This window comes from Symphalangus syndactylus, chromosome 4 (assembly GCF_028878055.3).
Source record: "Symphalangus syndactylus isolate Jambi chromosome 4, NHGRI_mSymSyn1-v2.1_pri, whole genome shotgun sequence".
Classification (NCBI taxonomy): Eukaryota; Metazoa; Chordata; class Mammalia; order Primates; family Hylobatidae; genus Symphalangus; species Symphalangus syndactylus.
This window is the reverse complement of record NC_072426.2, coordinates 67,704,602-67,731,859: the sequence shown is the minus strand read 5'-3', so window position 1 is coordinate 67,731,859 and position 27,258 is coordinate 67,704,602. Positions and strand designations below refer to the sequence as shown.

The 27,258-nt window shown below is 45.7% G+C and overlaps 1 protein-coding gene across 1 annotated transcript; it reads right to left on the bottom strand.

Moving 5' to 3' along the window:
- Nucleotides 1-448: 448 nt before the first annotated feature.
- Nucleotides 449-27,258, bottom strand: LOC129480092 (amyloid beta A4 precursor protein-binding family B member 1-interacting protein-like). The gene is made up of 4 exons (XM_063637103.1): nucleotides 26,748-27,258; nucleotides 4,807-5,009; nucleotides 3,442-3,545; nucleotides 449-921 (listed from the first exon to the last, which is right to left on the bottom strand). The coding sequence occupies exons 3-4, from the start codon at nucleotides 3,446-3,448 to the stop codon at nucleotides 449-451; spliced, it is 480 nt and encodes a 159-aa protein (XP_063493173.1). The 5' UTR covers nucleotides 3,449-3,545; nucleotides 4,807-5,009; nucleotides 26,748-27,258.

The following is a 27,258-nucleotide window of genomic DNA, read 5'->3' as shown; positions in this document are numbered from 1 at the left end:
TCCCAGCACTGTGGGAGGCCGAGGCGGGCGGATCACGAGGTCAGGAGATCGAGACCACATCCTAGCTAACACGGTGAAACCCCGTCTCTACTAAAAATACAAAAAATTAGCCGGGCGCTGTGGTGGGCTCCTGTAGTCCCAGCTACTCGGGAGGCTGAGGCAGGAGAATGGCGTGAACCCGGGAGGCGGAGCTTGCAGTGAGCTGAGATCGCGCCACTGCACTCCAGCTTGGGCAACAGAGCAAGACTCCCTCTCAAAAAAAAAAAAAAAAAAAAAAAAAAAAAAAAAAAAAAAGGGCAAAACCTAAACAGCCTGTGTCCAGGGCTCCAGGCAATCAAGCAACGGGAATCTCAGAGAAAGAGATTGTCATGTTTTCTCGTTTTCCTCTATTTGCCTGAAAATTATGAAGGTTGCAGAGGTAGAGATGAAAATCTAAGGTCACCAAGACTTAAGAAGGCATGGGATAGTGAAAGCTAGTTTTAATTATAGTGTTGACCTCAAGATCGACTGACCCAATAATCCTTATAGAAATGCAGTAGGAAGAACGTTTAACTTTTATTCGTTTGCTGCTTGTGAACATTGATGCTTCGTGCCTGTTGGGGGTGTGGGGCATAGGAGGCCTCTTGGCGTCAGCGAGGGGAGGGAGCACAAAGTCCAGGGGTGTCTCCATGAAGTCCGGGGGCGGCGGCGGGAGCTCTGGGTACTTCAGGGGCGGCATTGGTGGCTGTGGCGGCAGGAAGTAGTCGGGCGGGGCGGGCAAGTCCCCGCTGCCTGTGCCCTTGGCCTTGGGGGGTGTGGCGGGGCTGCCACTGGTGTCCCAGGACCTCTGCACCGGAGGGGGCGGGGCAGGCTGGACTTGGGGCTGTGCGGGGCCCGGGGTGCTCCTGGCTCCTGGTGGTTCCCGAGGGCTAGCTTCTTTTCCTGCAACCAAGCGACAGCAGCATTTATTATTTTAAAATTTTTGAAATTTTAATTTATTGTTATTAATTAATGGGGACAGGGTCTCACTCTATCACCCAGGCTGAGTGCATGGCGTGATCTGGGCTCACCACAACCTCGACCTCCTGAGCTCAAGCGATCCTCCCGCCTCAGTCTCCTGAGCAGCATTCTTTATTCTTGACAAAACAGCCCCAGTGGACAGGACCATGCCATAGATATGTGAGGTCTCTGTCTGCCCCCTGGGGGGCCCCCGTCCCTCAGTCACTGAAGACCCCTGGCTGTTCATGAGCTCATCATTGCTCTGGAATAGGGAAATGATTCTAATTGGCCTTTATTATTATTATTATTACTATTATCATTATTGAGAGAGAGTTTTGCTCTGTCGCCCAGGCTGGAGTGCAGTGGTGCCATCTTGGCTCACTGCAACCTCTGCCTCCTGGGTTTAAGTGATTCTCCTGCCTCAGCCTCCCGAGTAGCTGGGACTACAGGCGCTGGCTACCACGTCCAGCTACGTTTTGTATTTTTAGTGGAAGTGGGATTTCACCATGTTGGTCAGGCTGGTCTTGAACTCCTGACCTCATAATCTGCCCTGCCTCTGCCTCCCAAAGTGCTGGGATTACAGGCATGAGCCACTGCACCTGGTTTGTTTTTTTTTTTTTTTTTTTTTTTTTTTTTTTTGCGACAGGATCTCGCTGTGTCACCCAGGCTGGAGTGCAGTTGGCACAAGCTCGACTCACTGCAACCTCTGCCTCTAGGGCTCAGCGATCCTCATGCCTCAGCCTCCCAAGTGGCTGGGATGACAAGCATGTGCCACCATGCCCAGCTAATTTTTGTATTTTTTGTAGAGATGGTTTTTTGCCATGTTGCCCAGGCTGGTCTACAACTCCTGGGCTCAAGTGATCTGCCCACCTTGGCCTCCCAAAATGCTGGAATTACAGGTGTGAGCCACCTCATCTGGACAGTTTACCTTTTCTCAACTGCATGAAAGTTGGCTGGTTCATCGGGTATAAAATGAGCCCTGTAGTCCCTATTATGACCTGTGTCTCAGATGGTGATGAGATCAAATGAGATACATATATGAGTTCTGAAAAGAAAAATCACCAGCGTGCTATTGGTAGAAACCAGAACGCCAAATTTGGCTAAAGTCTATTAGAGGCATAGCCCTTCCTCTGCCAATACTGGCATAGATAATAATAATTTGTATTTATATAACGAAACGTCCCAAGGCAGCTGGATTGAATCTCTCTGTTTTAGTGATAATTATCATTCCAATTTACATTTCATCAGGGTTCCAGTTTATTTCTTCCTCTGCTTAATAGCCTGTTACCACTGAAGATCAAATTTGGAAGTTTTTTTTCTAACAAAGTGCTTTCTGATTTAGTTTCTATTTTATTTAGTTTATTTACTTAGCATGATAAGCTAATTAACTGGCAATGTACTTTTTCCTTTTTAAAAAATTTCTGAACAGGCAGCTTGGGTATTGATGTTCACATATAGTTCAGTGATTTCTATTCTGGGATTCTTTTATTTCTTTCAGCATTTTTAAATGCTTTCCTTCGACTGGCATTATAGAAATAATGAAAATAATAACAGCTGAAAGTGCATTGCATGAGAAGTGCAGGCTTGAGAAGATAACGAGAACATTAAAGAAATACAACTTTTACAGGCCTGCAGTGGTTGTCAAAATTATATGAAGTTCAATAAATACCAAGATTTAGTTGTTTTCATGACTAACTGATGGACAACATGAAGGGGTGAAAGAAGTGAAAAATTGCTAAAGTGAAGCATCCTGCCTGTCCTAGCTGGGTGATATGCTATTGTCACAGTTATTTAAGGTTGTTTTGAATCACATATGAGAAATATTTAACAGAATTTATACAGTCAACTGAGAGGTTTTGAACTAGATTAGTAACTAAATCATGATTATTAGCTATGATTTTAAGATAGATTTAAGTGAATCCTCATTGACCTTTGTGGTTGAAAAAATGTTATGGAGGATGTCATACCTATTGGCTATTATTTTACAATGTATTTTCTCCTCCATCACCCTGGGGATGTATGTAGGACATTAATGGGGAAAATAGAAAATGCAACCCATTTTTATCTTTTTCTTTTTTTGTGACAACATATTTATCTATCACGTAGTCTGGAGTGCAGTGGTGTGATCACAGCTCACTGCAGCCTTGAAATTCTGGGCTCAAGCAATTCAAACACCTCAGCCATCCAAGTAGCTAGGACCACAGGTGCATGCCACCATGCCTAGCTAATTTTTTGGTTTCTAGTAGAGATGAGCCCTTGTTCTGTTGCCCAGGCAGGTCTGGAACTCCGGAGCTCAAGCAATTCTCCTGCCTCCCAAAGTGCTGGGATTACAGGCGTGAGCCACCGTACCCAGCCTGTTTTCTCTTTTTAAAAGAGCAGTTATTGGAACAATGCAAATGGTTGAGAACATGGGCTTTGGGGGACGGCTGGATGGAATGTATGTCAGCTGCTTGCTGATTTTACCTTCCATGTTTCAGCATGTGCCTGGGCCTCTTCGAGAACAGTACTGGCAGAATGTGCAGCCTGGGGCATCTGTGCATTGGGCTGGGTGGTGCCATTTATAGGTCCTGAGAGGGAGGAAGTGAGAAAAGATGAGTGAGCAAAGAATTTTCAACATTCTTGAAAGTTAATCTGAAAATACAAAGCAGTTTACATCTATAAAGCAAAGAAAGATACTTCCTGGCTACTTCTTACAAAAAAAAAACAATAAAAACAAAGCAAAGAGAGCAATTCACAGGCATGACATGGTACACAAAACTGTATGAAAAATCTGAGGTTCTGTGACAAAACTTTATATGAGATTCAGCAAAAGATTCAGGAAGGTGAGTATGGTATTTGATAAAGCCCACCAAGGAGGGTCTGGATTAACTGGGATTGTGGAGAGGAATAGTATGTTTTACTTTTGAAAACCTTTTGATAATTGAAGAATAAACCTTGAAAACCAATTTTCTTTCAAAAAAATTCTATTGTTGATTTCTCTAAAATGTATTTATCTAGTTTCATACCGTGCTGAGTATAGGAACAACTTTTGAACATTGCCCTCAACAAAGAGTATATTGTGGCTGGGCGCGGTGGCTCATGCTTGTAATCCCAGCACTTTGGGAGGCCGAGGTGGGCTAATCACGAGGTCAGGAGATCGAGACCATGGCGAAACCCTGTCTCTACTAAAAACACAAAAAATTAGCCGGGCGTGGTGGCGGGCGCCCGTAGTCCCAGCTACTCGGAGAGGCTGAGGCAGGAGAAAGGCGTGAACCCGGGAGGCAGAGCTTATAGTGAGCCGAGATTGCGCCACTGCACTCCAGCCTGGGCGACAGAGCGAGACTCCGTCTCAAAAAAAAAAAAAAAAAAAGTGTATATTGGGCTGGGCGCCGTGGCTCACGCCTGTAATCCCTGCACTTTGGGAGGCCAAGGTGGGCAGATTATGACGTCAAGAGATTGAGACCATCCTGGCCAACATGGTGAAACCCTGTCTTTACTAAAAATACAAAAATTAGCTGGGCGTGGTGGCACATGCCTGTAGTCCCAGCTACTTGGGAGGCTGAGGCAGGAATATCGCTTGAACCCGGGAGGTGGTGGTTGCAGTAAGCCGAGATCATGCCACTGCTCTCCAGCCTGGCGACAGGATGAGATTTAGTCTCAACAAAAACAACAACAACAAACAACAAAAAACAGATAAACAACAACAACAACAACAAAGAGTACACTGGACACAGAAACAATAGACAGAGATTTGGGCAAAATGTGTGGGTCCCTGAAATAATCTGGAGTTAGATGTGGTTTTGTTTTGTTTTCCCCCAAAGTCCTGGTAATATGATTTTATTTTCTTGCCTTTTAATTTGTCCTTTTGACAAAAAGCTTGACTCATGGAAGGTTTGCAGTTGTTAGAGAATCAGATAGAGGAAGCTCTGCTTTGATTTCTCGGCTCCTTAGAAAGGATCCCGTCAAGGATGGCCACCTCTCCACACCCGGGCTGTTTCTCCTGCAAGTGAATTGCTGTCCAGCCCACACCAGAAGGTCTTCTGCTCCTCTCCCTGTGAATGCAGAGATGCTTTAGCCATGCTCAGCACCGCTGTTCTAATATTCACAAACTGCCTGTTTATTTCTTCAACTAGTTTTCTAGTAGTTTGAGAAACCCACTAATCTACATGACAACTCAAAGAAACCCATTAATCTACATGACAACTTCAGGAAATTAGAAAAAAAAAATAACAAAAAAGGGGAAAGTTTGGCTGGGTTCCGGTGGCTGATTCCTGTAATCCCTGCCTGAGGGGAGGCCAAGACAGGCAGATCTCTTGAGATCAGGAGTTCGAGAACAGACTGGCCAATTTGGTGAAAGCCAGTCACTACTAAAAATACAAAAAATTTAGTCGGGTGTCGTGACCCGCGCCTCTAATCCCAGCTACTCAGGAGGCTGAAGCAGGAGGATCACATGAACTCAGGAAGCAAGGGTTGCAGCGAGCTGACATTGCAACACAACATTCCAGCCTGGGTGACAGAATGAGACTCAGTCTCAAAAAAAAGAATGATACTCAGGGGAAAACCATGGGAAGGGGGAGAAAGATAAGAGACTACAAATTGGATTCTGTGTGTACTGCTTGGGTGATGGGTGCACCAAAATCTCACAAATCTCCACTAAAGGAATTACTCAATAACTAAATACTACCTGTGCCAAAAATTTATGAAAAGAAAAATTAAATTTTTTTTAATTGTGAAAATTGAGTGTCGTACTTTCAAGTTACAAAGGAACATCTATTATTGGGCTTAATTATTCTAATGTTTAAAGAAATGAAGAGAACAACCAGAGTTTAAATAGAAAAGCTGTCAGACATTTCATCTACAGCAATGAAATCTGTAGTATGCATTTTGTATTTTGCAACTTAGTTTTCAGCCAGCCTGGGGGAGGAAGAGGAGGAAACAGAACTGGGCATTGGGGTAGGTAGGAGGAAAGTAAGAGACTGGCTGGAAACAGCAGGGAAAGAAGAAGGGGTGAAGACTCGAGGCAGGGCCAGTCCTCCTGCTTGGGGCCTGGGCATAGGAAAGCAAACTCCAGGCAGGAGGAAGGAGCCCCAGGCTGTGGATGCCTCTGGGGGAATCTTGGGTCAGCAACGGCCAGAGGAGCTCCTGAACTTAAGCAGTATATGCCACCTCCCTACCTTTGGGTGTCTTCTGGTGTCCAATGTGCTGCTGTCAGGACCCTCGCTGGCTCCCAAATTCGACTGGGCAGCCTCCAAAGCAGTGGAGTTGGTGCTACTGCTACCTCCACTTTGTGGATCTCAGAGCTGCAGGACGGCTTCTCCCACCGCACCCTTAGCTGGCCCCATTTGTCGTTGGCATTATGGGACAGCGTGTTCCGGGCACCTCTGCTCCTGTATATTGCGGGCTGCATCTTTGCTGTCTGCACACTGGTAGATGTCAGAGCCACAGGCTGGCTCTGCAGAATGCTTGTGCCTGCCCTGATTGGGGCTGGCTTTGGTGCACATGCGACAGTTCAGTGTGGTCCACATGGGGCACTCCCGCTCTTCTCGGGCAGCTTGGGCCTTTGCTTGCCCCAAGTGTGCAGAGCTCAACACCTATTGCCTCTTGCTGGCAAAAGCATTGCTGGCATGAGCAGTCCAGGGCCATGGGGCGGCACTGCACTAGCAGCATGCACCCCATATCACCCCCGTACTCTGAGCAGACTTGTCTGCTAAAAAAAAACTGCCAACCTGCCGAGTTTCTTTTAGAAGAGCCTGGATGCAAAAGCCTGAGAGCTGTGACTTGGGGAGAAGAGAGCACAAACGGATTCATCCTCCTTCCAACACTGCCCAACAATTGAAGACCACCAACTGAGGACCACCAATTGAAGAGCACCAACTGAGGGTATGAACTGAGGGCACTAACTGAAGGCAACCAATGAGGACACCCACTGAAGGCCACCAAGTGAAGGCCAGTTGTCCCGCAACCAGACCACATCCTAGCAACCAGACCACATCCTAGTTCAGAGGAAACAATCAGGTCCAGAGTCCCTGCATGCATCCCCACAAACTTGGAACTTGAGAGCACGGGCACATGGCTCACAAAGCCCCGCCCTGCCAGCAGAGCTGCCCCACCTTTCATTCATTGCTGGCTGCTGGGAGCTTTCATGTTGCTCACTGTAATGAAGTTCCTAGGGATCATCACCTTACAATGAATGATGCTAAAATTACTGAAACGAAATCTGCCTCACACAGTGTCTGAAACTGATAAAACTCCCTTTCCCCCATAACCTCTGAGATTTTTACAAACTAGAAAAATGACAGATTTCTGCAGCTGCTTTCAGAAAATCACATTGCCATGAGCTAAGCCTACACTATAATGTCAAATCATATTTCATATATATACATACGCATATATATTCAATCCACATATATTTCATTTACATTTTTGAAAATGACACATGTATTCAATCAAATTAATGAGTAATAGAGGACATTTTCTAAAATTTATACACTAAGTATATCACATTTTTCTAGTGATCACTTTGATACAGCAACTGAGAATCTATGGCTTCAACAAACAAAGACGCTTACGTAAGAGAAAAGCACCACAAATACAAGATTTTAAATGTGATCATCATTGCTACTTTTAACTGGCAATTACCCACTAAATGTATTGTGAACTGCTTTGTGACTATGGTGACTCATTTAATCTTTGTGATCCTTGGTTTGATTATCTCAAAAATATGTGAGTAACACCATTTTATAAACTTGCTCTAAAAATTAAATGAGAGAAAAATAATCCTTCTCTATATATTGAACACTAGCAAAATTATAGGCATTGTGTCCAGATTTTTACACACTTACCTTATCGAAGCCTCATAACAACCCTATCTTTTAAATTACAGGCATTTGGCCCACACACATTTTTACTCATTTACCTTAAGGAAGCCCCACAAGAATCTCCTCTTTTATACATAAGCAAAGTGAGGCTCTGAGGAATTATAAACACATTCACCATCATGTCCTAATGAGTGTTGGAACTTGGATTCAAATCCAGTTCTCTCTGATGCCAAAGGTGGTGCAACTTAATGAAGACCAAGTTATACCCAGTACATGGGGGGATCAAAACATGTGGATTCCCTTTCTCTGTCCTATTATGTGTGAATTTCAATGGCGTTCACAGCCTCAGAACAATCCAAAACTCCCTCCCAGGTTGCCTTGCAGTCATCCCTTTCTTCTTGGAAATGATTGGGAATCTGCATATTTAGACCACAAGCATCTCCTTAGAAAAAGGGTTGTTGATCAATAAATGGAATTTTGGGCCGGGGATGGTGGCTCATGCCTGTAATCCCAGTACTTAGGGAAGCCAAGGTGAGTGGATTACCTGAGGTCAGGACTTCGAGATCAGCTTGACCAACATGGTGAAGCCTCATCTGTCTTAAAAATGATAAAATTAGTCAGGCCTGATGGCACAAGCCTCTAATCCCAGCTACTCGGGAGGCTAAGGCAGGAGAATCGCTTGAACCCAGAAGGCAGAGATTACAGGGACCTAAATTACAGGTATTGTGTCCAGATTTTTACACACTTACCATATAGAAGCCTCATAGAAACCCTTTCTTTTACATTGCAAACATTTTGCCATGGTTTTCGCACACTTACCTCATGGAAGCCGCATAACAATCACATCTTTTATAGATGAGAAAACTGAGGCCTTGGATGCCTCTAGGGGAACCTTAGGCCATCAGCGGCCAGAGGAGATCCTGAACTTAAGCAGTATCTGTCGCCTCCCTACCTTTTGGCGTCTTCGGGTGTCCAATGTGCTGTTGTCAGGACACTCGCTGGCTCCCAAATTCAATTGGGCAGGCTCCAAAGCAGTGGAGTCCTGTGCTACAGCCACCTCCACCTCGTGGATCTCAGAGCTGCAGGACAGCTTCACCCACTGCACCCTGAGCTAGCCCTGCTTGTGGCTGGCACTGGGGGACAGCGTGTTCCAAGCGCCTCTGCTCCTGTCTATCACGTCCTGCGTCTTTGCTGTCTGTACACTGGTAGACATCAGAGCCACAGGCTGGCTCTGCAGAACACTTGTGTTGGCCCTGATTGGGGCTGGCTTTGGTGCATATGTGACAGTTCAGTGTGGTCCCCATGGGGCACCCCTGTTGTTCTTGGGCAGCTGGGCCTTCACTTGCACCCAAGTCTGCAGAGCTGAACACCTCTCGCCTCTTCCTGCCAAAAGCATTGCTGGCACAGGCAGCCCTGGGCCATGGGGTGGCACTGGGCTAACAGCCCTCACCCTGTGTCACCCCTGTACCATGAGCTGACTTGTCTGCTAAAAAATCCCTGCCAACCTGTATGGTTTATTTTAGAAGGGCCTGGAGGCAACAAGCCTGAGAGCTGTGACTGGGGCAGAGAGAGCACAAATGGATTCATCCTCCTTCCAACACTGCCCAACAACTGAAGACCACCAACTGAGGACCACCAATGGAAGAGCACCAACTGAGGGTACCAACTGAGGGCACTAACTGAAGGCAACCAATGAGGGCACCCACTGAAGGCCACCAAGTAAAGGCCAGTTACCATGCCAACCATACCACATCCTGGTTCAGGGGAAACAATTAGGTCCAGAATGCCCTGCATGCATCCCCACAAACTTGGAACTTGAGAGCACAGGCATATGGCTCACAAAGCCCCTCCCTGCTGGCAGCCCCACCCCACCTTTCATTCCTTGCTCACTGCTGGGACCTTTCAAGTTTCTCACTGTGAAGAAGTTCCCAGGGATCATCACCTTAGAATGAATGATGCTAAACTTACTGAAACCAAATCTACCTCACGCAGTGTCTGAGATTCATAGAACCCCCCTTTCCCCCATAATCTCTGGAACATTAAGAAATTAGAAATAAGAGTGATTTCTGCAGGTCCTTTCAGAAAATAACATTGCCATGAGCTAAGCCTACTCTATAATGTCAAGTCATATTTCATATATACACATATATCTCCAATCCACATATGTTCCATTTACATTTTTGAAAATAACACATATGTTCAATCAAATTAACAAGACTAACAGAAGAAATTTTCTAAAATTTACAGATGAAGTACATCACATTCTTCTAATGATCACTTTGATAGAGCAATTTAGAATCTGTGGTTTCCTAACACCAAGAAGATTATGTAAGAGAAAACCACCACAAAATACACAATTCTCAATGTGATCATCTTTGCTACTTTTAACTAGAAAGTACCCAGTGAATGCATTGTGAACTGCTTTGTGACTTTGGTGAGTTATTTATTTTTTCTGATCATTGGTTTGATTGTCAAAGATACATGAGTATCACCAATCTTATAAACTCATTCTAAAAATTAGATGAAAAAAATCCTCCTTCTGCATACATTGAACACTAAAAAATTATAGCAAATGTGTCCAGATTTTTACACACTTACCTTATAGAGGCCTCATAGGAACCCTCTCTTTTAAGTTACAAGCATCTTGCCATGGGTTTTACTCACTTACCTTATGGAAGCTTCATAACAATCGCATCTTTTATAGATGAGAAAACTGAGGCTTTGGATGTCTCTGGGCGAAACTTGGGCCAGCAATGGCCAGAGGATCTTCTGAACTTGAGCAGTATCCATTGCCTCCCTACCTTTGGGCATCTTCTGGTTGCCAGTGTACTGCGGTCAGGTCCCTCCGTGGCTACAAAATTCGACTGGGCAGGCACCAAAGCTGTGGAGTCCGGCGCTACTGCCACCTCTACCTCGTGGATCCCAGAGCTGCAGGACGGCTTTACCCACCGCACCCTGAGCTAGCCCTGCTTGTGGCTGGCATTGGGGTACAGCGTGTTCAGGGTGCCTCTTCTCCTGTATATCGCAGCCTGTGCCTTCGCTGTCTGCACACTCGTAGATGTGAGAGCCACAGGCTGGCTCTGCAGAACCCTTCTGCTGGCCCTGATTGGGGCTGACTTTGGTGCACAGGCAACAGTTTAGTGTGGTCCACGTGGGGCACCCCTGCTCTTCTCGGGCAGCTGGGCCTTCACTTGCCACCTATCACCTCTTGCTAGCAGAGGCATGGCTGCCACAGGCAGCCCTGAGCCATGGGGTGGCAATGCGCTAGTAGCTAACACCCCGCATCACCCCCATACCCTGAGCTGACATGTCTGCTAAAAAAACCCTGCCAATCTGTCTGGTTTATTTTAGAAGCACCTGGATACAACAAGCCTGAGAGCTGTCACTTGGGGAGGAGAGAGCACAAATGCATTCATCCTCCTTCCACCACTGTCCAACAACTGAAGACCACCAAGTGAAGAGAAAGAACTGAGGGTACCAACTGAAGAGCACCAAGAGAGGGTACCAACTGAAGGCAACCAATGAGGGCACCCACTGAAGGCCACCAAGAGAAGGCCAGTTGCCCTGCCAACCAGACGGCATCCTGGTTCAGAGGAAACAATCAGTTTCAGAATCCCCTGCATGCATCCCCACAAACTTAGAACTTGAGAGCACAAGCACGTGGCTCACAAGGCCCCACCCTTTCAGAGGCCCCGCCCCTTGTTTCATTCATTGCTGCCTGCTAGGACCTTTCAGATTTCTCACTGTGAAGAAGTTCCTAGGGATCATCACCTTACAATGAATGATGCAAAAATTACTGAAACCAAATCTGCCTCACGCAGTGTCGTCTGGGATTCATAGAATCCTCTTTCTCTCATAACCTCTGAAACATTAACAAACTAGAAATAAGAGTGATTTCTGCAGGTGCTTTCAGAAAAAATCATTCCCATGAGCTAAGCCTACTCTATAATGTCAAGTCATATTTCATGTATACACATATATCTCCAATCCACATATGTTCCATTTACATTTTTGAAAATAATACATATATTCAATCAAATTAACAAGAATAACAGAAGAAATTTTCTAAAATTTACACATGATGTACATCACATTTTTCTAATGATCACTTTGATAGAGCAACTTAGAATCTGTGGTTTCATAACACCAAGAGGATTATGTAAGAGAAAGCCACCACATAATACACAACTCTCAATGTGATCATCTTTGCTACTCTTAACTAGAAAGTACCCAGTGAATGCATTTTGAACTGCTTTGTGACTTTGGTGAGTTATTTATCTTTTCTGATCATTGGTTTGATTGTCAAAGATACATGAGTATCACCAATCTTATAAACTCATTCTAAAAATTAGATGAAAAAAAATCCTCCTTCTCCATATACAGAACATTAAAAAATTAAAGGTATTGTGTCCAGATTTTTACACACTTACCTTATAGAAGCCTCATAGGAACCCTCTCTTTTAAGTTACAAGCATCTTGCCATGGTATTTACTCACTTACCTTATGGAAGCTTCATAACAATCACATCTTTTATAGATGAGAAAACTGAGGCTTTGGATGTCTCTGGGGGAACCTTGGACCAGCAATGGCCAGAGGATCTTCTGAACTTAGGCAGTATCCATTGACTCTCTACCTTTGGGGATCTTATGGTTGCCAGTGTACTGCGGTCAGGTCCCTCGCTGGCTCCAAAATTCGACTGGGCAGGCTCCAAAGCAGTGGAGTCCAGCACTACTGCCACCTCCACCTCTTGGATCCCAGAGCTACAGGACGGCTTCACCCACCTCACCCTGAGCTAGCCCCGCTTGTGGCTGGCATTGGGGTACAGCGTGTTCAGGGTGCCTCTTCTCCTGTATATCGCAACCTGTGCCTTCGCTGTCTGCACACTCGCAGATGTGAGAGCCACAGGCTGGCTCTGCAGAACCCTAGTGCTGGCCCTGATTGGGGCTGCCTTTGGTGCACATGCGACAGTTTAGTGTGGCTCACGAGGGGCACTCCTGCTCTTCTCGGGCAGCTGGGCCTTCACTTGCCACCTATTACCTCTTCCTAGCAAAGGCATGGCTGCCACAGGCAGCCCTGAGCCATGGGGCGACAATGCGCTAGTAGCTGACACCTCGCATCACCCCCGTACCCTGAGCTGAAATGTCTGCTAAAAAAACCCTGCCAATCTGTCTGGTTTATTTTAGAAGGGCCTGGATACAACAAGCCTGACAGCTGTGAGTGGAGGTAGAGAGAGCACAAACGGATTCATCCTCCTTCCACCACTCCCCAACAACTGAGGACCACCAACTGAGGACCACCAACTGAAGAGCACCAACTGAGGGTACCAACTGAGGGTACCAACTGAAGGTACCAACTGAAGGGCACCAACTGAGGGTACCAACTGAAGGCAACCAGTGAGGGCACCCACCGAAGGCCACCAAGTGAAGGCCAGTTGCCCTGCGAGCCAGACCGCGTCCTGGTTCAGAGGAAACAATCAGGTTCAGAATCTCCTGCATGCATCCCCACAAACTTGGAACTTGAGAGCACAGGTACATGGCTCACAAGGCCCCACCCTTTCAGAGGCCCCGTCCCACCTTTTATTCATTGCTGCCTGCTAGGACCTTTCAGATTTCTCACTGTGAAGAAGTTCCTAGGGATCATCACCTTACAATGAATGATGAAAAAATTACTGAAACCAAATCTGCCTCACGCAGTGTCTGGGATTCATAGAACTCTCTTTCCCCCATAATCTCTGAAACATTAACAAACTAAAAATAAGAGAGACTTCTGCAAGTGCTTTCAGAAAAAGACATTGCCATGAGGTAAGCCTACTCTATAATGTCAAGTCATATTTCATATATGCATATATATATATCCAAACCACATATATTCTATTTACATTTTTCAAAATAACACGTGTTCAAACTTACAAGAGTAATACAAGAAATTTTCTAACATTTACACACTATGTATGTCACATTTTTCTAATGATCGCTTTAATAGAGCAACTTACAATCTGTGGTTTCAAAACACCAAGAGGATTACGGAAGAGAAAACCACAACGTAGTACAAAGTTTTCAATGTGATCTTCATTGCTCCTTCTAACTAGAAATTACCCAGTGGATGCATTGTGAATTGCTTTGTGACCTTGGTTATCTATTCATTCTTTCTGATCATTGGTTAGATTGTCTAAGAAATATGAGTATCACCAACTTTATAAACTTGCTCTGAAGATTAGATGAGAAAAAATAATCCTCCTTCACCATATACTGAATACTTAAAAAATTATAGGCATTGTGTCCAGATGTTTACACACTTACCTTATAGAAGCCTCATAGGAGCCCTCTCTTTTAAGTTACAAGCATTTTGTCATGGTTTTTAGACACCTTATGGAAGCTTCATAACAATCACATCATTTATAGATGAGAAAACTGAGGCTTTGGATGCCTCTGGGGGAACCTTGGGCCAAGAACAGCCAGTAGATATTCTGAACTTCAGGATTATATGTTTCCTCCCTACCTTTGGGTGTCTTCTGGCAGCCAACGTGCTGCTGTCAGGTCCCTCGCTGGCTCCCAAATTTGATTGGGCAGGCTCCAAAGCAGTGGAGTCCAATGCTACTACCACCTCCACCTCTTGGATCCCAGAGGTGCAGGATGGCTTCAGCCACCACACCCTGAGATAGCCCCACTTGCGGCTGGCATTGGGGGACAGTGTGTTCAGGGCACCTCTGCTCCTATATACCGCAGTCTGTGCCTTTGCTGTCTGCACACTGGTAGATGTCTGAGCCACAGGCTGGCTCTGGAGAACCCTTGTGCTGGCCCTGACTGGGCTGGCTTTAGTGCACATGCGACAGTTCAGTGCAGTCCATATGGGGAACCCCTGCTTTTCTCGGGCAGCTTGGGCCTTTGCTTGCCCCTAAGTCTGCGGATCTGAAGACCTATGGCCTGTTCCTTCCAAAAGCATGGCTGGCAGATGCAGTGCTGGGCCACGGGGCGGCATTGCACCAGCATCCCTCACCCCATGTCACCCCTGTACCCTGAGGTGACTTGTCTTCTAAAAAAACCCTGGCAACCTGTCTGGTTTATTTTAGAAGGGCCTGGATACAACAAGCCTGAGAGCTGTGACTGGGGGAGGAGAGAGCACAAATGGATTCATCCTCCTTCTACCACCGCCCAACAACTGAAGACCACCAACTGAGGACCACCAACCGAAGAGAATCAACTGAGGGTAGCAACTGAGGGCACTAACCAAAGGCAACCAATGAGGACACCCAATGAAGGCCACCAAGTGAAGGCCAGTTGCCCTGCCACCCAGATCACATCCTGGTTCAGAGGAAACAATCAGGTCCAGAATCCCTGCATGCATCCCCACAAACTTGGAACTTGAGAGCACAGGCACATTGTTCACAAGGCCCCGCCCTGAAGGGGCTCCACCCCACCTTTCATTCATTGCTGGCAGCTAGGACCTTTCAGGTTTCTCACTGAGAATAAGTGCCTAGGGATCATCACCTTAAAATGAATGATGCTAAAATTACTGAAACCAAATCTACCTCACACAGTGTCTGAGATTCATAGAATTCCCTTTCCCCCATAATCTCTGAAACATTAACAAACTAAAAATAAGAGAGATTTCTCCAGGTGCTTTCAGAAAAATACATTGCCATGAGTTAAGCCTACTCTATAACGACATGTAATACTTCATGTACACACATATAAATCCAATATATATATATTTCATTTACATTTTTGAAAATAACACACATGTTCAGTCAAATTAGCAAGACTAAAAGAAGAAATTTTCTAAAATTTACACAGTAAGTGCATCACATTTCTCTAATGATCACTTTGACAGAGCAACTTAGAATCTATGGTTTCAAAAGACCAAGGAGATTACATAAGAGAAAACCACCACCTAATACAAAGTTTTCAATGTGATCCTCATTGCTCCTTTTAACTAGAAATTACCCAGTAAATGCATTGTGAACTGCTTTATGACTTTGGTGAGCTATTTATTCTTTCTGATCATTGGTTTGATTGTCTAAGAAATATGAGTATCAACCATTTTATAAACTTGCTCTGAAAATTAGATGAGAAAAAATAATCCCCTTCTTCATATACTGAACACTTAAAAAATTATAGGTATTATGTCCAGATGTTTACACACTTACATTATAGAAGCCTCATAGGAACCCTCTCTTTTAAGTTACAATCATTTTGCCATGGTTTTTACTCACTTACCTTATGGAAGCTTCATAACAATCACATCTATTGTAGATGAGAAAACTGAGGCTTTGGATGTCTCTGGGGAAAACTTGGGCCAGCAACGGCCAGAGGATCCTCTGAACTTAAGCAGTATCCATTGCCTCCCTACCTTTGGGCATCTTTTGGTTGCCAGTGTACTGTGGTCAGGTCCCTCGCTGGCTCCAAAATTCGACTGGGCAGGCTCCAAAGCTGTGGAGTCCGGCGCTACTGCTACCTCTACCTCGTGGATCCCAGAGCTGCAGGACAGCTTCACCCACCGCACCCTGAGCTAGCCCTGCTTGTGGCTGGCATTGGGGTACAGCGTGTTCAGGGTGCCTCTTCTCCTGTATATTGCAGCCTGTGCCTTCGCTGTCTGCACACTCATAGATTTGAGAGCCAAAAGCTGGCTCTGCAGAACCCTTGTGCTGGCCCTGATTGGGGCTGCCTTTGGTGCACATGCAACAGTTTAGTGTGGGGCACTCCTGCTCTTCTCAGGCAGCTGGGCCTTCACTTGCCCCCTATCACCTCTTCCTAGCAAAGGCATGGCTGCCACAGACAGCCCTGAGCCATGGGGTGACAATGTGGTAGTAGCTGACACCCCGCATCACCCCCATACCCTGAACTGACATGTCTGCTAAAAAAACCCTGCCAATCTGTCTGGTTTATTTTGGAAGGGCCTGGATACAACAAGCCTGAGAGCTGTGACTCGGGGAGCAAAAAGCACAAACGGATTCATCCTCCTTCCACCACTGCCCAACAACTGAGGACCACCAACTGAAGGGCACCAACTGAGGGTACCAACTGAAGGCAACCAATGAGGGCATCCACTGATGGCCACCAAGTGAAGACCAGTTGCCCTGCCACCCACCACATCCTGGTTCAGAGGAAACAATCAGGTCCAGAATCCCCTGCATGCATCCCCACAAACTTGGAACTTGACAGCACAAGCACGTGGCTCACAAGGCCCCGACATTTCAGAGGCCCCACCCCATGTTTCATTCATTGCTGCCTGCTATGACCTTTCAGATTTCTCACTGTGAAGAAGTTCCTAGGGATCATCACCTTACAATGAATGATGCTAAAATTACTGAAACCAAATCTGCCTCACGCAGTGTCTGGGATTCATAGAATCACCTTTCCCCCATAATCTCTGAAACATTAACAAACTAGAAATAAGAGAGATTTCTGCAGGTGGTTTCAGAAAAAATCATTCCCATGAGCTAAGCCTACTCTATAATGTCAAGTCATATTTCATATGCGCACATATATATCCAATCCACATATATTCTATTTACATTTTTCAAAATAACACATATGTTCAAACTAACAAGAGTAACACAAGAAATTTTCTAACATTTACACACTAAGTACATCACATTTTTCTAACGATCGCTTTAATAGAGCAACTTAGAATCTCTGGTTTCAAAACACCAAGAGGATTATGGAAGAGAAAACCACAACATAATACAACATTTTCAATGTGAATATCATTGCTACTTTTAACTAGAAATTACCCAGTGAATGCATTGTTAATTGCTTTGTGACCTTGGTTATCTATTTATTCTTTCTGATCATTGGTTAGATTGTCTAAGAAATATGAGTATCACCAATTTATAAACTTGCTCTGAAGATTAGATGAGGAAAAATAATCCTCCTTCACCATATACTGAACACTTAAAAAATTATAGGCATTGTGTCCAGATTTTTACACACTTACCTTATAGAAGCCTCATAGGAAACCTCTCTTTTAAGTTACAAGCATTTTGCCATGGTTTTTACACACTAACCTTATGGAAGTTTCATAACAGTCACATCATTTATAGATGAGAAAACTGAGGCTTTGGATGCCTCTGGGGGAACCTTGGGCCAGCAACAGCGAGAGGATCTTCTGAACTTCAGGAGTATATGTTTCCTCTCTATCTTTGGGCGTCTTCTGGCGGCCAACGTGCTGCTGTCAGGTCCCTTGATGGCTCCCAAATTTGATTGGACAGGTTCCAAAGCAGGGGAGTCCAATGCTACTGCCACCTCCACCTCTTGGATCCCAGAGGTGCAGGACGGCTTCACCCACTGCATCCTGAGATAGCCCCACTTGCGGCTGGCATTTGGGGACAGTATGTTCAGGGCGCTTCTGCTCCTGTGTATCGCAGTCTGCGCCTTCGCTGTCTGCACACTGGTAGATGTCTGAGCCACAGGCTGGTTCTGGAGAATGCTTGTGCTGGCCCTGACTGGGGCTGGCTTTGGTGCACATGCGACAGTTCAGTGTGATCCCCATGGGGCACCCCTGCTCTTCTTGGGCAGCATGGGTCTTCGCTTGCCCCCAAGTCTGCAGAGCTAAACACCTTTCGCCTCTTCCTGGCAAAAGCATTGCTGGCACAGGCAGCCCCGGGCCATGGGGTGGCATTGCGATACCAGCCCCCACCCTGTGTGACCCATGTACCATGAGCTGACTTGTCTGCTAAAAAAAACCTGCCTATGTGTGCTGTTTAGTTTAGAAGGGCCTTGATGCAACAAGCCTGCGAGCTGTGACTCGGGGAGGAGCGAGCACAAACGGATTCATCCTCCTTCCACCACTGCCCAACAGCTGAAGACCATCAACTGAGGACCACCAACTGAAGAGCACCAACTGAGGTACCAACTAAAGAGCACCAAGTGAGGGTACCAACTGAAGGCAACCAATGAGGGCACCCATGAAGGCCACCAAGTGAAGGCCAGTTGCCCTGCCAAGCAGACCGCATCCTGGTTCAGAGGAAACAATCAGGTCCAGAATCCCCTGCATGCATCCCCATAAACTTGGCACTTGAGAGCAAAGGCATATGGCTCAGAAGAACCTGCCCTGAAGGGGCCCCACCACACCTTTCATTCATTGCTGGCTGCTGGGACCTTTGAGGTTTCTCACTGTGAAGAAGTTCCTAGGGATCATCACCTTACAATGAAGGACGCTAAAATTACTGAAAGCAAATCTGCCTCACGCAGTGTCGTCTGGGATTCATAGAATCCTCTTTCCCCCATAACCTCTGAAACATTAACAAACTAGAAATAAGAGTGATTTCTGCAGGTGCTTTCAGAAAAAAACATTGCCATGAGCTAAACCTACTCTATAATGTCAAGTCATATTTCATATATACACATATATCTCCAATCCACATATATTCCATTTACATTTTTGAAAATAACACGCATGTTCAATCAAATTAACAAGAATAACAGAAGAAATTTTCTAAAATTTACACATGATGTACATCACATTTTTTTAATGATCACTTTGATAGAGCAACTTAGAATCTGTGGTTTCATAACACCAAGAGGATTATGTAAGAGAAAGCCACCACATAATACACAATTCTCAATGTGATCATCTTTGCTACTCTTAACTAGAAATTACCCGGTCAGTGTATTTTGAACTGCTTTGTGACTTTGGTGAGTTATTTATTTTTTCTGATCATTGGTTTGATTTTCAAAGATACATGAGTATCATCAATCTTATAAACTCATTCTAAAAATTAGATGAAAAAATCCTCCTTCTGCATATAATGAACACTAAAAATTTATTGGTATTGTGTCCAGATTTTTACACACTTACCTTATAGAAGCCTCATAGGAACCCTCTCTTTTAAGTTACAAGCATCTTGCCATGGTTTTTACTCACTTACCTTATGGAAGCTTCATAACAATCACATCTTTTGTAGATGAGAAAACTGAGGCTTTGGATGTCTCTGGGGGAAACTTGGACCAGAAACAGCCAGAAAATCTTCTGAACTTAAGCAGTATCCATTGCCTCCCTACCTTTGGGCATCTTCTGGTTGCCAGTGTACTGCGGTCAGGTCCCTCGCTGGCTCCAAAATTCGATTGGGCAGGCTCCAAAGCAGTGGAGTCCAGCGGTACTGCCACCTCCACCTCTTGGATCCCAGAGCTGCAGGACGGCTTCAGCCACCGCACCCTGAGCTAGCCCCGCTTGTGGCTGGCATTGGGGGACAGCGTGTTCAGGGTGCCTCTTCTCTTGTATATCGCAGCCTGTGCCTTCGCTGTCTGCACACTCGTAGATTTGAGAGCCACAGGCTGGCTCTGCAGAATCCTTGAACTGGCCCTGATTGGGGCTGCCTTTGGTGCACATGCAACAGCTTAGTGTGGCCCACGTGGGGTGCTCCTGCACTTCTCGGGCAGCTGGGCCTTCACTTGCCACCTATCACCTCTTCCTAGCAAAGGCATGGCTGCCACAGGCAGCCCTGAGCCATGGGGTGACAATGCGGTAGTAGCTGACACCCCGCATCACCCCCATACCCTGAACTGACATGTCTGCTAAAAAAAAACCTGCCAATCTGTCTGGCTCATTTTAGAAGGGCCTAGATACAACAAGCCTGAGAGCTGTGACTTGGGTAGCAGAAAGCACAAACAGATTCATCCTCCTTCTACCACTGCCCAACAACTGAACAGCACCAACTGAGGACCACCAACTGAAGAGCACCAACTGAGGGTACCAACTGAAGGGCACCAACCGAAGGTACCAACTGAAGGCAACCAATGAGGGCACCCACTGAAGGCCACCAAGTGAAGGCCAGTTGCCCTGCCAACCAGACCGTATGCTGGTTCAGAGGAAACAGTCAGGTCCAGAATCTCCTGCATGCATCCCCCAAACTTGGAACTTGAGAGCACAGGTACATGGCTCACAAGGCCCCACCCTTTCAGCGGCCCCACCACACCTTTCATTCATTGCTGCCTGCTAGGACCTTTCAGATTTCTCACTGTGAAGAAGTTCCTAGGGATCATCACCTTGCAATGAATGATGCTAGAATTAGTGAAACCAAATCTGCCTCACGCAGTGTCTGGGATTCATAGAATCACTTTTCCCCCATAATCTCTGAAACATTAACAAACTAAAAATAAGAGAGATTTCTGCAGGTGCTTTCAGAAAAAATCATTCCCAAGAGCTAAGCCTACTCTATAATGTCAAGTCATATTTCATATATGCATATATATATATACAAACCACATATATTCTATTTACATTTTTCCAAATAACACATTTGTTCAAACTTACAAGAGTAACACAAGACATTTTCTAACATTTAAATACTAAGTACATCACATTTTTCTAATGATCGCTTTAATAGAGCAACTTAGAATCTCTGGTTTCAAAACACCAAGAGGATTATGGAAGAGAAAACCACAACATAACACAAAATTTTCAATGTGAAAATCATTGCTACTTTTAACCAGAAATTACCCAGTGGATGCATTGTGAATTGCTTTGTGACCTTGGTTATCTATTTATTCTTTCTGATCATTGGTTAGATTGTATAAGAAATATGAGTATCACCAACTTTATAAACTTACTCTGAAGATTAGATGAGAAAAAGCAACCCTCCTTCACCGTATACTGAACACTTAAAAAATATAGGCATTGTGTCCAGATGTTTACACACTTACCTTATAGAAGCCTCATAGGAACCCTCTCTTTTAAGTTACAAGCATTTTGCCATGGTTTTTAGACACCTTATGGAAGCTTCATAACAATCACATCTTTTATAGATGAGAAAACTGAGGCTTTGGATGCCTCTGGGGGAACCTTGGACCGGGAATACCCAGAGGATCTTCTGAACTTCAGGAGTATATGTTTCCTCCCTACCTTTCGGTGTCTTCTGGCAGCCAACGTGCTGCTGTCAGGTCCCTCGCTGGCTCCCAAATTCGATTGGGCACGCTCCAAAGCAGTGGAGTCCAATGCTACTGCCACCTCCACCTCTTGGATCCCAGAGGTGCAGGCTGGCTTCAGCCACCACAACCTGAGATAGCCCCACTTGCGGCTGGCATTGGGGGACAGTGTGTTCAGGGCACCTCTGCCCCTATATATTACAGTCTGTGCCTTTGCTGTCTGCACACTGGTAGATGTCTGAGCCACAGGCTGGCTCTGGAGAACCCTTGTGCTGGCCCTGACTGGGGCAGGTTTTAGTGCACATGCGACAGTTCAGTGTGGTCCACATGGGGCACCCCTGCTCTTCTCGGGCAGCATAGGCCTTTGCTTGCCCCTAAGCCTGCAGATCTGAAGACCTATAGCCTCTTCCTTCCAAAAGCATGGCTGGCACATGCAGCACTGGGCCATGGGGCGGCATTGCACTAGCATCCCTCACCCCACGTCACCCCTGTACCCTGAGCTGACTTGTCTGCTAAAAAAAACCTGGCAACCTGTCTGTTTTATTTTAGAAGGTCCTGGATACAACAAGCCTGAGAGCTGTGACTGGGGGAGGAGAGAGCACAAATGGATTCATCCTCCTTCCACCACTGCCCAACAACTGAGGACCACCAACTGAGGACCACCAACTGAAGAGAATCAACTGAGGGTACCAAGTGAGGGCACTAACTGAAGGCAACCAAGGAGGGCGCCCACTGAAGGCCACCAAGTGAAGGCCAGTTGCCCTGCCACCCAGATCACATCCTGTTTCAGAGGAAACAATCAGGTCCAGAATCCCTGCATGCATCCCCACAAACTTGGAGCTTGAGAGCACAAGCACATTGTTAAGAAGGCCCTGCCCTGAAGGGGCCCCACCCCACCTTTCATTCATTGCTGGCTGCTAGGACCTTTCAGGTTTCCCACTGAGAAGAAGTGCCTAGGGATCATCACCTTACAATGAATGATGCTAAAATTACTGAAACCAAATCTGCCTCACTCAGTGTCAGTGATTCATTGAATCCTTTTTCCCTCATAATCTCTGAAACATTAACAAACTAAAAATAAGAGAGATTTCTGCAGGTACTTTCAGAAAAAAACATTGCCATGAGCTAGGCCTACTCTATAATGACAAGTCATATTTCATATATGCATATATATATCCAATCCACATATATTTGATTTACATTTTGGAGAATAACACATATGTTCAATCAAATTAACAAGAGTAACACAGGAAATTTTCTAACATTTACACACTAAGTACATCACATTTCTGTGATGATCGCTTTGATAGAGCAACTGAGAATCTATGGTTTCAAAACACCAAGAGAATTATGAAAGAGAAAACCACAACATAATACAACATTTTCAATGTGAAAATCATTGCTACCTTTAACTAGAAATTACCCAGTGAATGCATTGTGAATTGCTTTGTGACCTTGGTTATCTATTTATTCTTTCTGAACATTGGTTGGATTGTCTAAGAAATATGAGTATCACCAATTTTATAAACTTGCTCTGAAAATTAGATGAGAAAAAATAATCCTCCTTCTCCATATACTGAACATTTAAAAAAACTGTAGGTATTGCATCCAGATTTTTATACACTTACCATATAGAAGACTGATAGAAATATTCTCTTTCAAATTACAAGCATTTTGCCATGGTTTTTACACACTCACCTTATGGAAATCTCAAAACAATCACATCTTTTATAGATGAGAAAACTGAGGCTTTGGATGCCTTTGGGGGAAACTTGGGCCGGCAACAGACAGAGGAGGTCCTGAATTTAAGCAGTATCTGTCACCTCCCTACCTTTGGGTGTCTTCTGGTGGCCAATGTGCTGCTGTCAGGTCCCTCGCAGGCTTGAAAATTCAACTGGGCAGGCTCCATAGCAGTGGATTCCGGCGCTACTGCCATCACCACCTCGTGGATCTCAGAGCTTCAGGATGGCTTCACCCACGGCACCCTGAGCTGGCCCCACTTGCAGCTGGCATTCGGGGACAGCGTATTCAGGGAGCCTCTGCTACTGTATATCGCAGCCTGTGCCTTCCCTGTCTGTACACTTGTAGACGTCAGAGCCACAGGTTGGCTCTGCAGAACGCTTGTGCCGGCCCTGACTGGGGCTGGCTTTGGTGCACATGTAACAGTTCAGTGTGGTCCCCATGGGGCACCCCTGCTCTTCTTGGGCAGCTTGGGCCTTCGCTTGCCCCCAAGTCTGCAGAGCTCAACACCTATCGCCTCTTCCTGGCAAAAGCATGGCTGGCACGGGCAGCCCTGGGCCATGGGGCAGCACTAAGCTAGTAGCCCACACCCCACATAACCCCCATACCCTGAGCTGACTTGTCGGCTAAGAAAAACCTGCCAACCTGTCTGGTTTATTTTAGAAGGGCCTGGAGGCAACAAGCCTGAGAGCTCTGACTGGGGGAGGAGAGAGCATAAATGGATTCATCCTCCTTCCAACACTGCCCAACAACTAAAGACCACCAAGTGAAGAGAAACAACTGAGGGTACCAACCAAGGGCACTAACAGAAGGCAACCAATGAGGGCACCCACTGAAGGCCACCAAGTGAAGGCCAGTTGCCCTGCCAACCAGACCGTATCCTGGTTCAGAGGAAACAGTCAGGTCCAGAATCCCCTGCATGCATCCCCACAAACTTGGAACTTGAGAGCGCAGGCAGATGGCTCACAAGGCCCCTCGCTGCCAGTGGCCCCGCCCCACCCTTCATTCATTGCTGGCTGCTAGGACATTTCAGGTTTCTCACTGTGAAGAAGTTCCTAGGGATCATTGCCTTACGATGAATGATGCTAAAATTACTGAAACCAAATCTGCCTCCAGCAGTGTCTGGAATTCATAGAACCCTCTTTCCCCCATAATCTCTGAAACATTAACAAACTAGAAATAAGAGTGATTTCTGCAGGTGCTTTCAGAGAAAAGCATTGCCATGAGCTAAGCCTACTCTATAATGTCATGTCATATTTCATATATACACATACAAATCCAATCAATATATATTCCATTTACATTTTTGAAAATAACACACATGTTCAATCAAATTAACAAGACTACCAGAAGAAATTTTCTAAAATTTACCCATGCAGTACATCACATTTTTCTAATGATCACTTTGATGGAGTAAGTTAGAATCTATGGTTTCAAAAGACCAAGAGGATTATGTAAGTGAAAACCACCACATAATAGAAAATTTTCAATGTGATCCTCATTGCTCCTTTCAACTAGAAATTACCCAGTGAATGTACTGTGAACTGCTTTGTGACTATAGTGATTTATTTACTCTTTCTGATCATTGGTTTGATTGTCTAAGAAATACGAGTATCCCCAATTTTATAAACTTGGTCTAAAAACTAATGGTCTAAAAAATGAGAGCGGCTGGGCGCGGTGGCTCACGCCTGTAATCCCAGCACTTTTGGAGGCTGAGGCAGGCGGATGATGAGGTGAGGAGATTGAGACCATTCTGGCCAACATGGTGAAACACCGTCTCTATTAAAAATATAAAAATTAGCTGGGCGTGGTGGCAGGCGCCTGTAGTCCCAGCTACTTGGGAGGCTGAGGCAGGAGAATCGCTTCAACCCAGGAGGTGGAGGTTGCAGTGAGCTGAGATCATGCCATTGCACGACAGCCTGGGTGACACAGCGAGACGCCATCTCAAAAAAAAAAAAAAAAAGAAAAGAGAGAGAGAAACATAATCCTCCTCCACATGTTGAACATTTACAAAATGGTAGACATTGTGTCCAGTCTTTTACACACTTACCTTATAGAAGCCTCATAGCAACCCTGCCTTTTAAATTACAAGGATTTTGCCATGGTTTTTACACACTTACCTTATGGAAGCCTTATAACAATCACATCTTCTATAGATGAGCAAACCGAGGCCCAGACAAGTTAAAAATGCATTCACCATCACATCATAAAGTGATGGAAATGAGATTGAAATCCAGTTTTCTCTGACGCCAAAAATGATGCAAATTAAGGAGGACCAAGTTATACCCAAAACATGGAGGGATCAGAACATGTGGATTCTCTTTTCTACCCCCTCATGTGTGAATTTCAATGGCTTGCACTGCCTCAGAACAATCCTAAACTCCCTCCTAGGTTGCCTTGCAGTGGTTCCCTTTCCTTTGAGGATGATTAAGAATCTGCATACTTAGACCACCAGCATCACCTTTTAACAGGTGTGTTGATCAAGAAACGAAATTTGCTAGGCCGTATGTTACTAAGGGTGAATTGTCCAGCTTCTCTGCAATAAACAAAGGGGCTATTCCATGTAAAAAAATCATAATATCCACTGAATTTGTGCAGAAAGCTTTGGAACTGTTGCAGCAGCATCTTACTGACAGTTGTGTAGGAAGACCAGCCAAAATATACAAAGCAGGAACACCTCCAAAGGCCAGGTGTGGTGGTTCTTGCCTGTCATCCCAACAAAGTGGGAGGCCAACGTGGGTGAATCACTTGAGGCCAGGGGTTTGAGACCAGCCTGGGCAACACAGTGAGTCCCTGTCTCTACAATAAATCCTTTTTTTGTTATTAGAATCAAGAAAAGTACCTCTAACCCTCAGACATTACTTTAGGAGAGAGAGCTCTGCTCTAGAACTCAAGATATGAAATTGGGAGTCCCAATGTGGCTGCTTAAGTTTAAATACAAGAGCTGTCAGACATTTCCTCTACTGTAATGAAATCTCAGCATCCATTTTGTATTTTGAAAACTCAGTTTTCGGCCAGCCTAGGAAAAGAAGAAGAGGGCCCAGAAGTGAGCATTTGGGCAGAGCAGTGAAAAGTAAACGGCTGGATGCAACGGCGAAAGAAGAAGGGGTGGGGAGTCGAGTCAGAGCAAGTCTTGCTTGGGGCCTGGGCCTAGGAAAGTGAACTAGGGGCAGGAGGGAGGAGCCCTAGGCTGTGGATGCCTCTGGGGCATCCTCCGCCTCCTTACCTTTGGGCATCTTCTGGTTGCCAACGTGTTGCAATCAGGACCCTTGCTGGCTCCCAAATTGGACTGGGCAGCATCTATAAACATGGGTGAGCAACTGCCAAAGGAGCTCCTAAGGCCAGGCGGTATCTGTAGTCTCCCTACCTTTTGGCGTCTTCGGGTCGCCTACGTGTTGCTAGCCAAGGCTCCTCAATCAGACTGGGCAGGCTCCAAATCAGTGGAGTGTGGCGCTACTCCCACTGCCACCTCATGGATCTCCGAGCTGCAGGACGGCTCCAAACACCGCACCCTCAGCTGGCCCCGCTTGGGGCTGGCATTAAGGGACAGCTTGTTCCGGGTGCCTCTGCTCCTCTGTGCTGGCGCCTGAGCCTTTCCTGGCTGCCCACTCATAGATGTCAGAGTCGCAAGACGGCTCCGCAGAAGCCCTGCGTGGGCCCTGCCTGGGGCTGGCTTTGGTGCACAGGCAACAAGTCAGCGTGGTCCCCGCGGGGCACCTCTGCTCTTCTCGGGCAGCTTGGGCCTTCGCTTGCCCCCACGCCTGCAGAGCTGAGCACCTGCCACCTCTCTCCAGGAAAGGCAACCAACTGCCACCAACTGAAGGCACCCACTGAAGGCACTAACTGAAGGCCGGTTACCCTGCCAACCAGATTCCGTC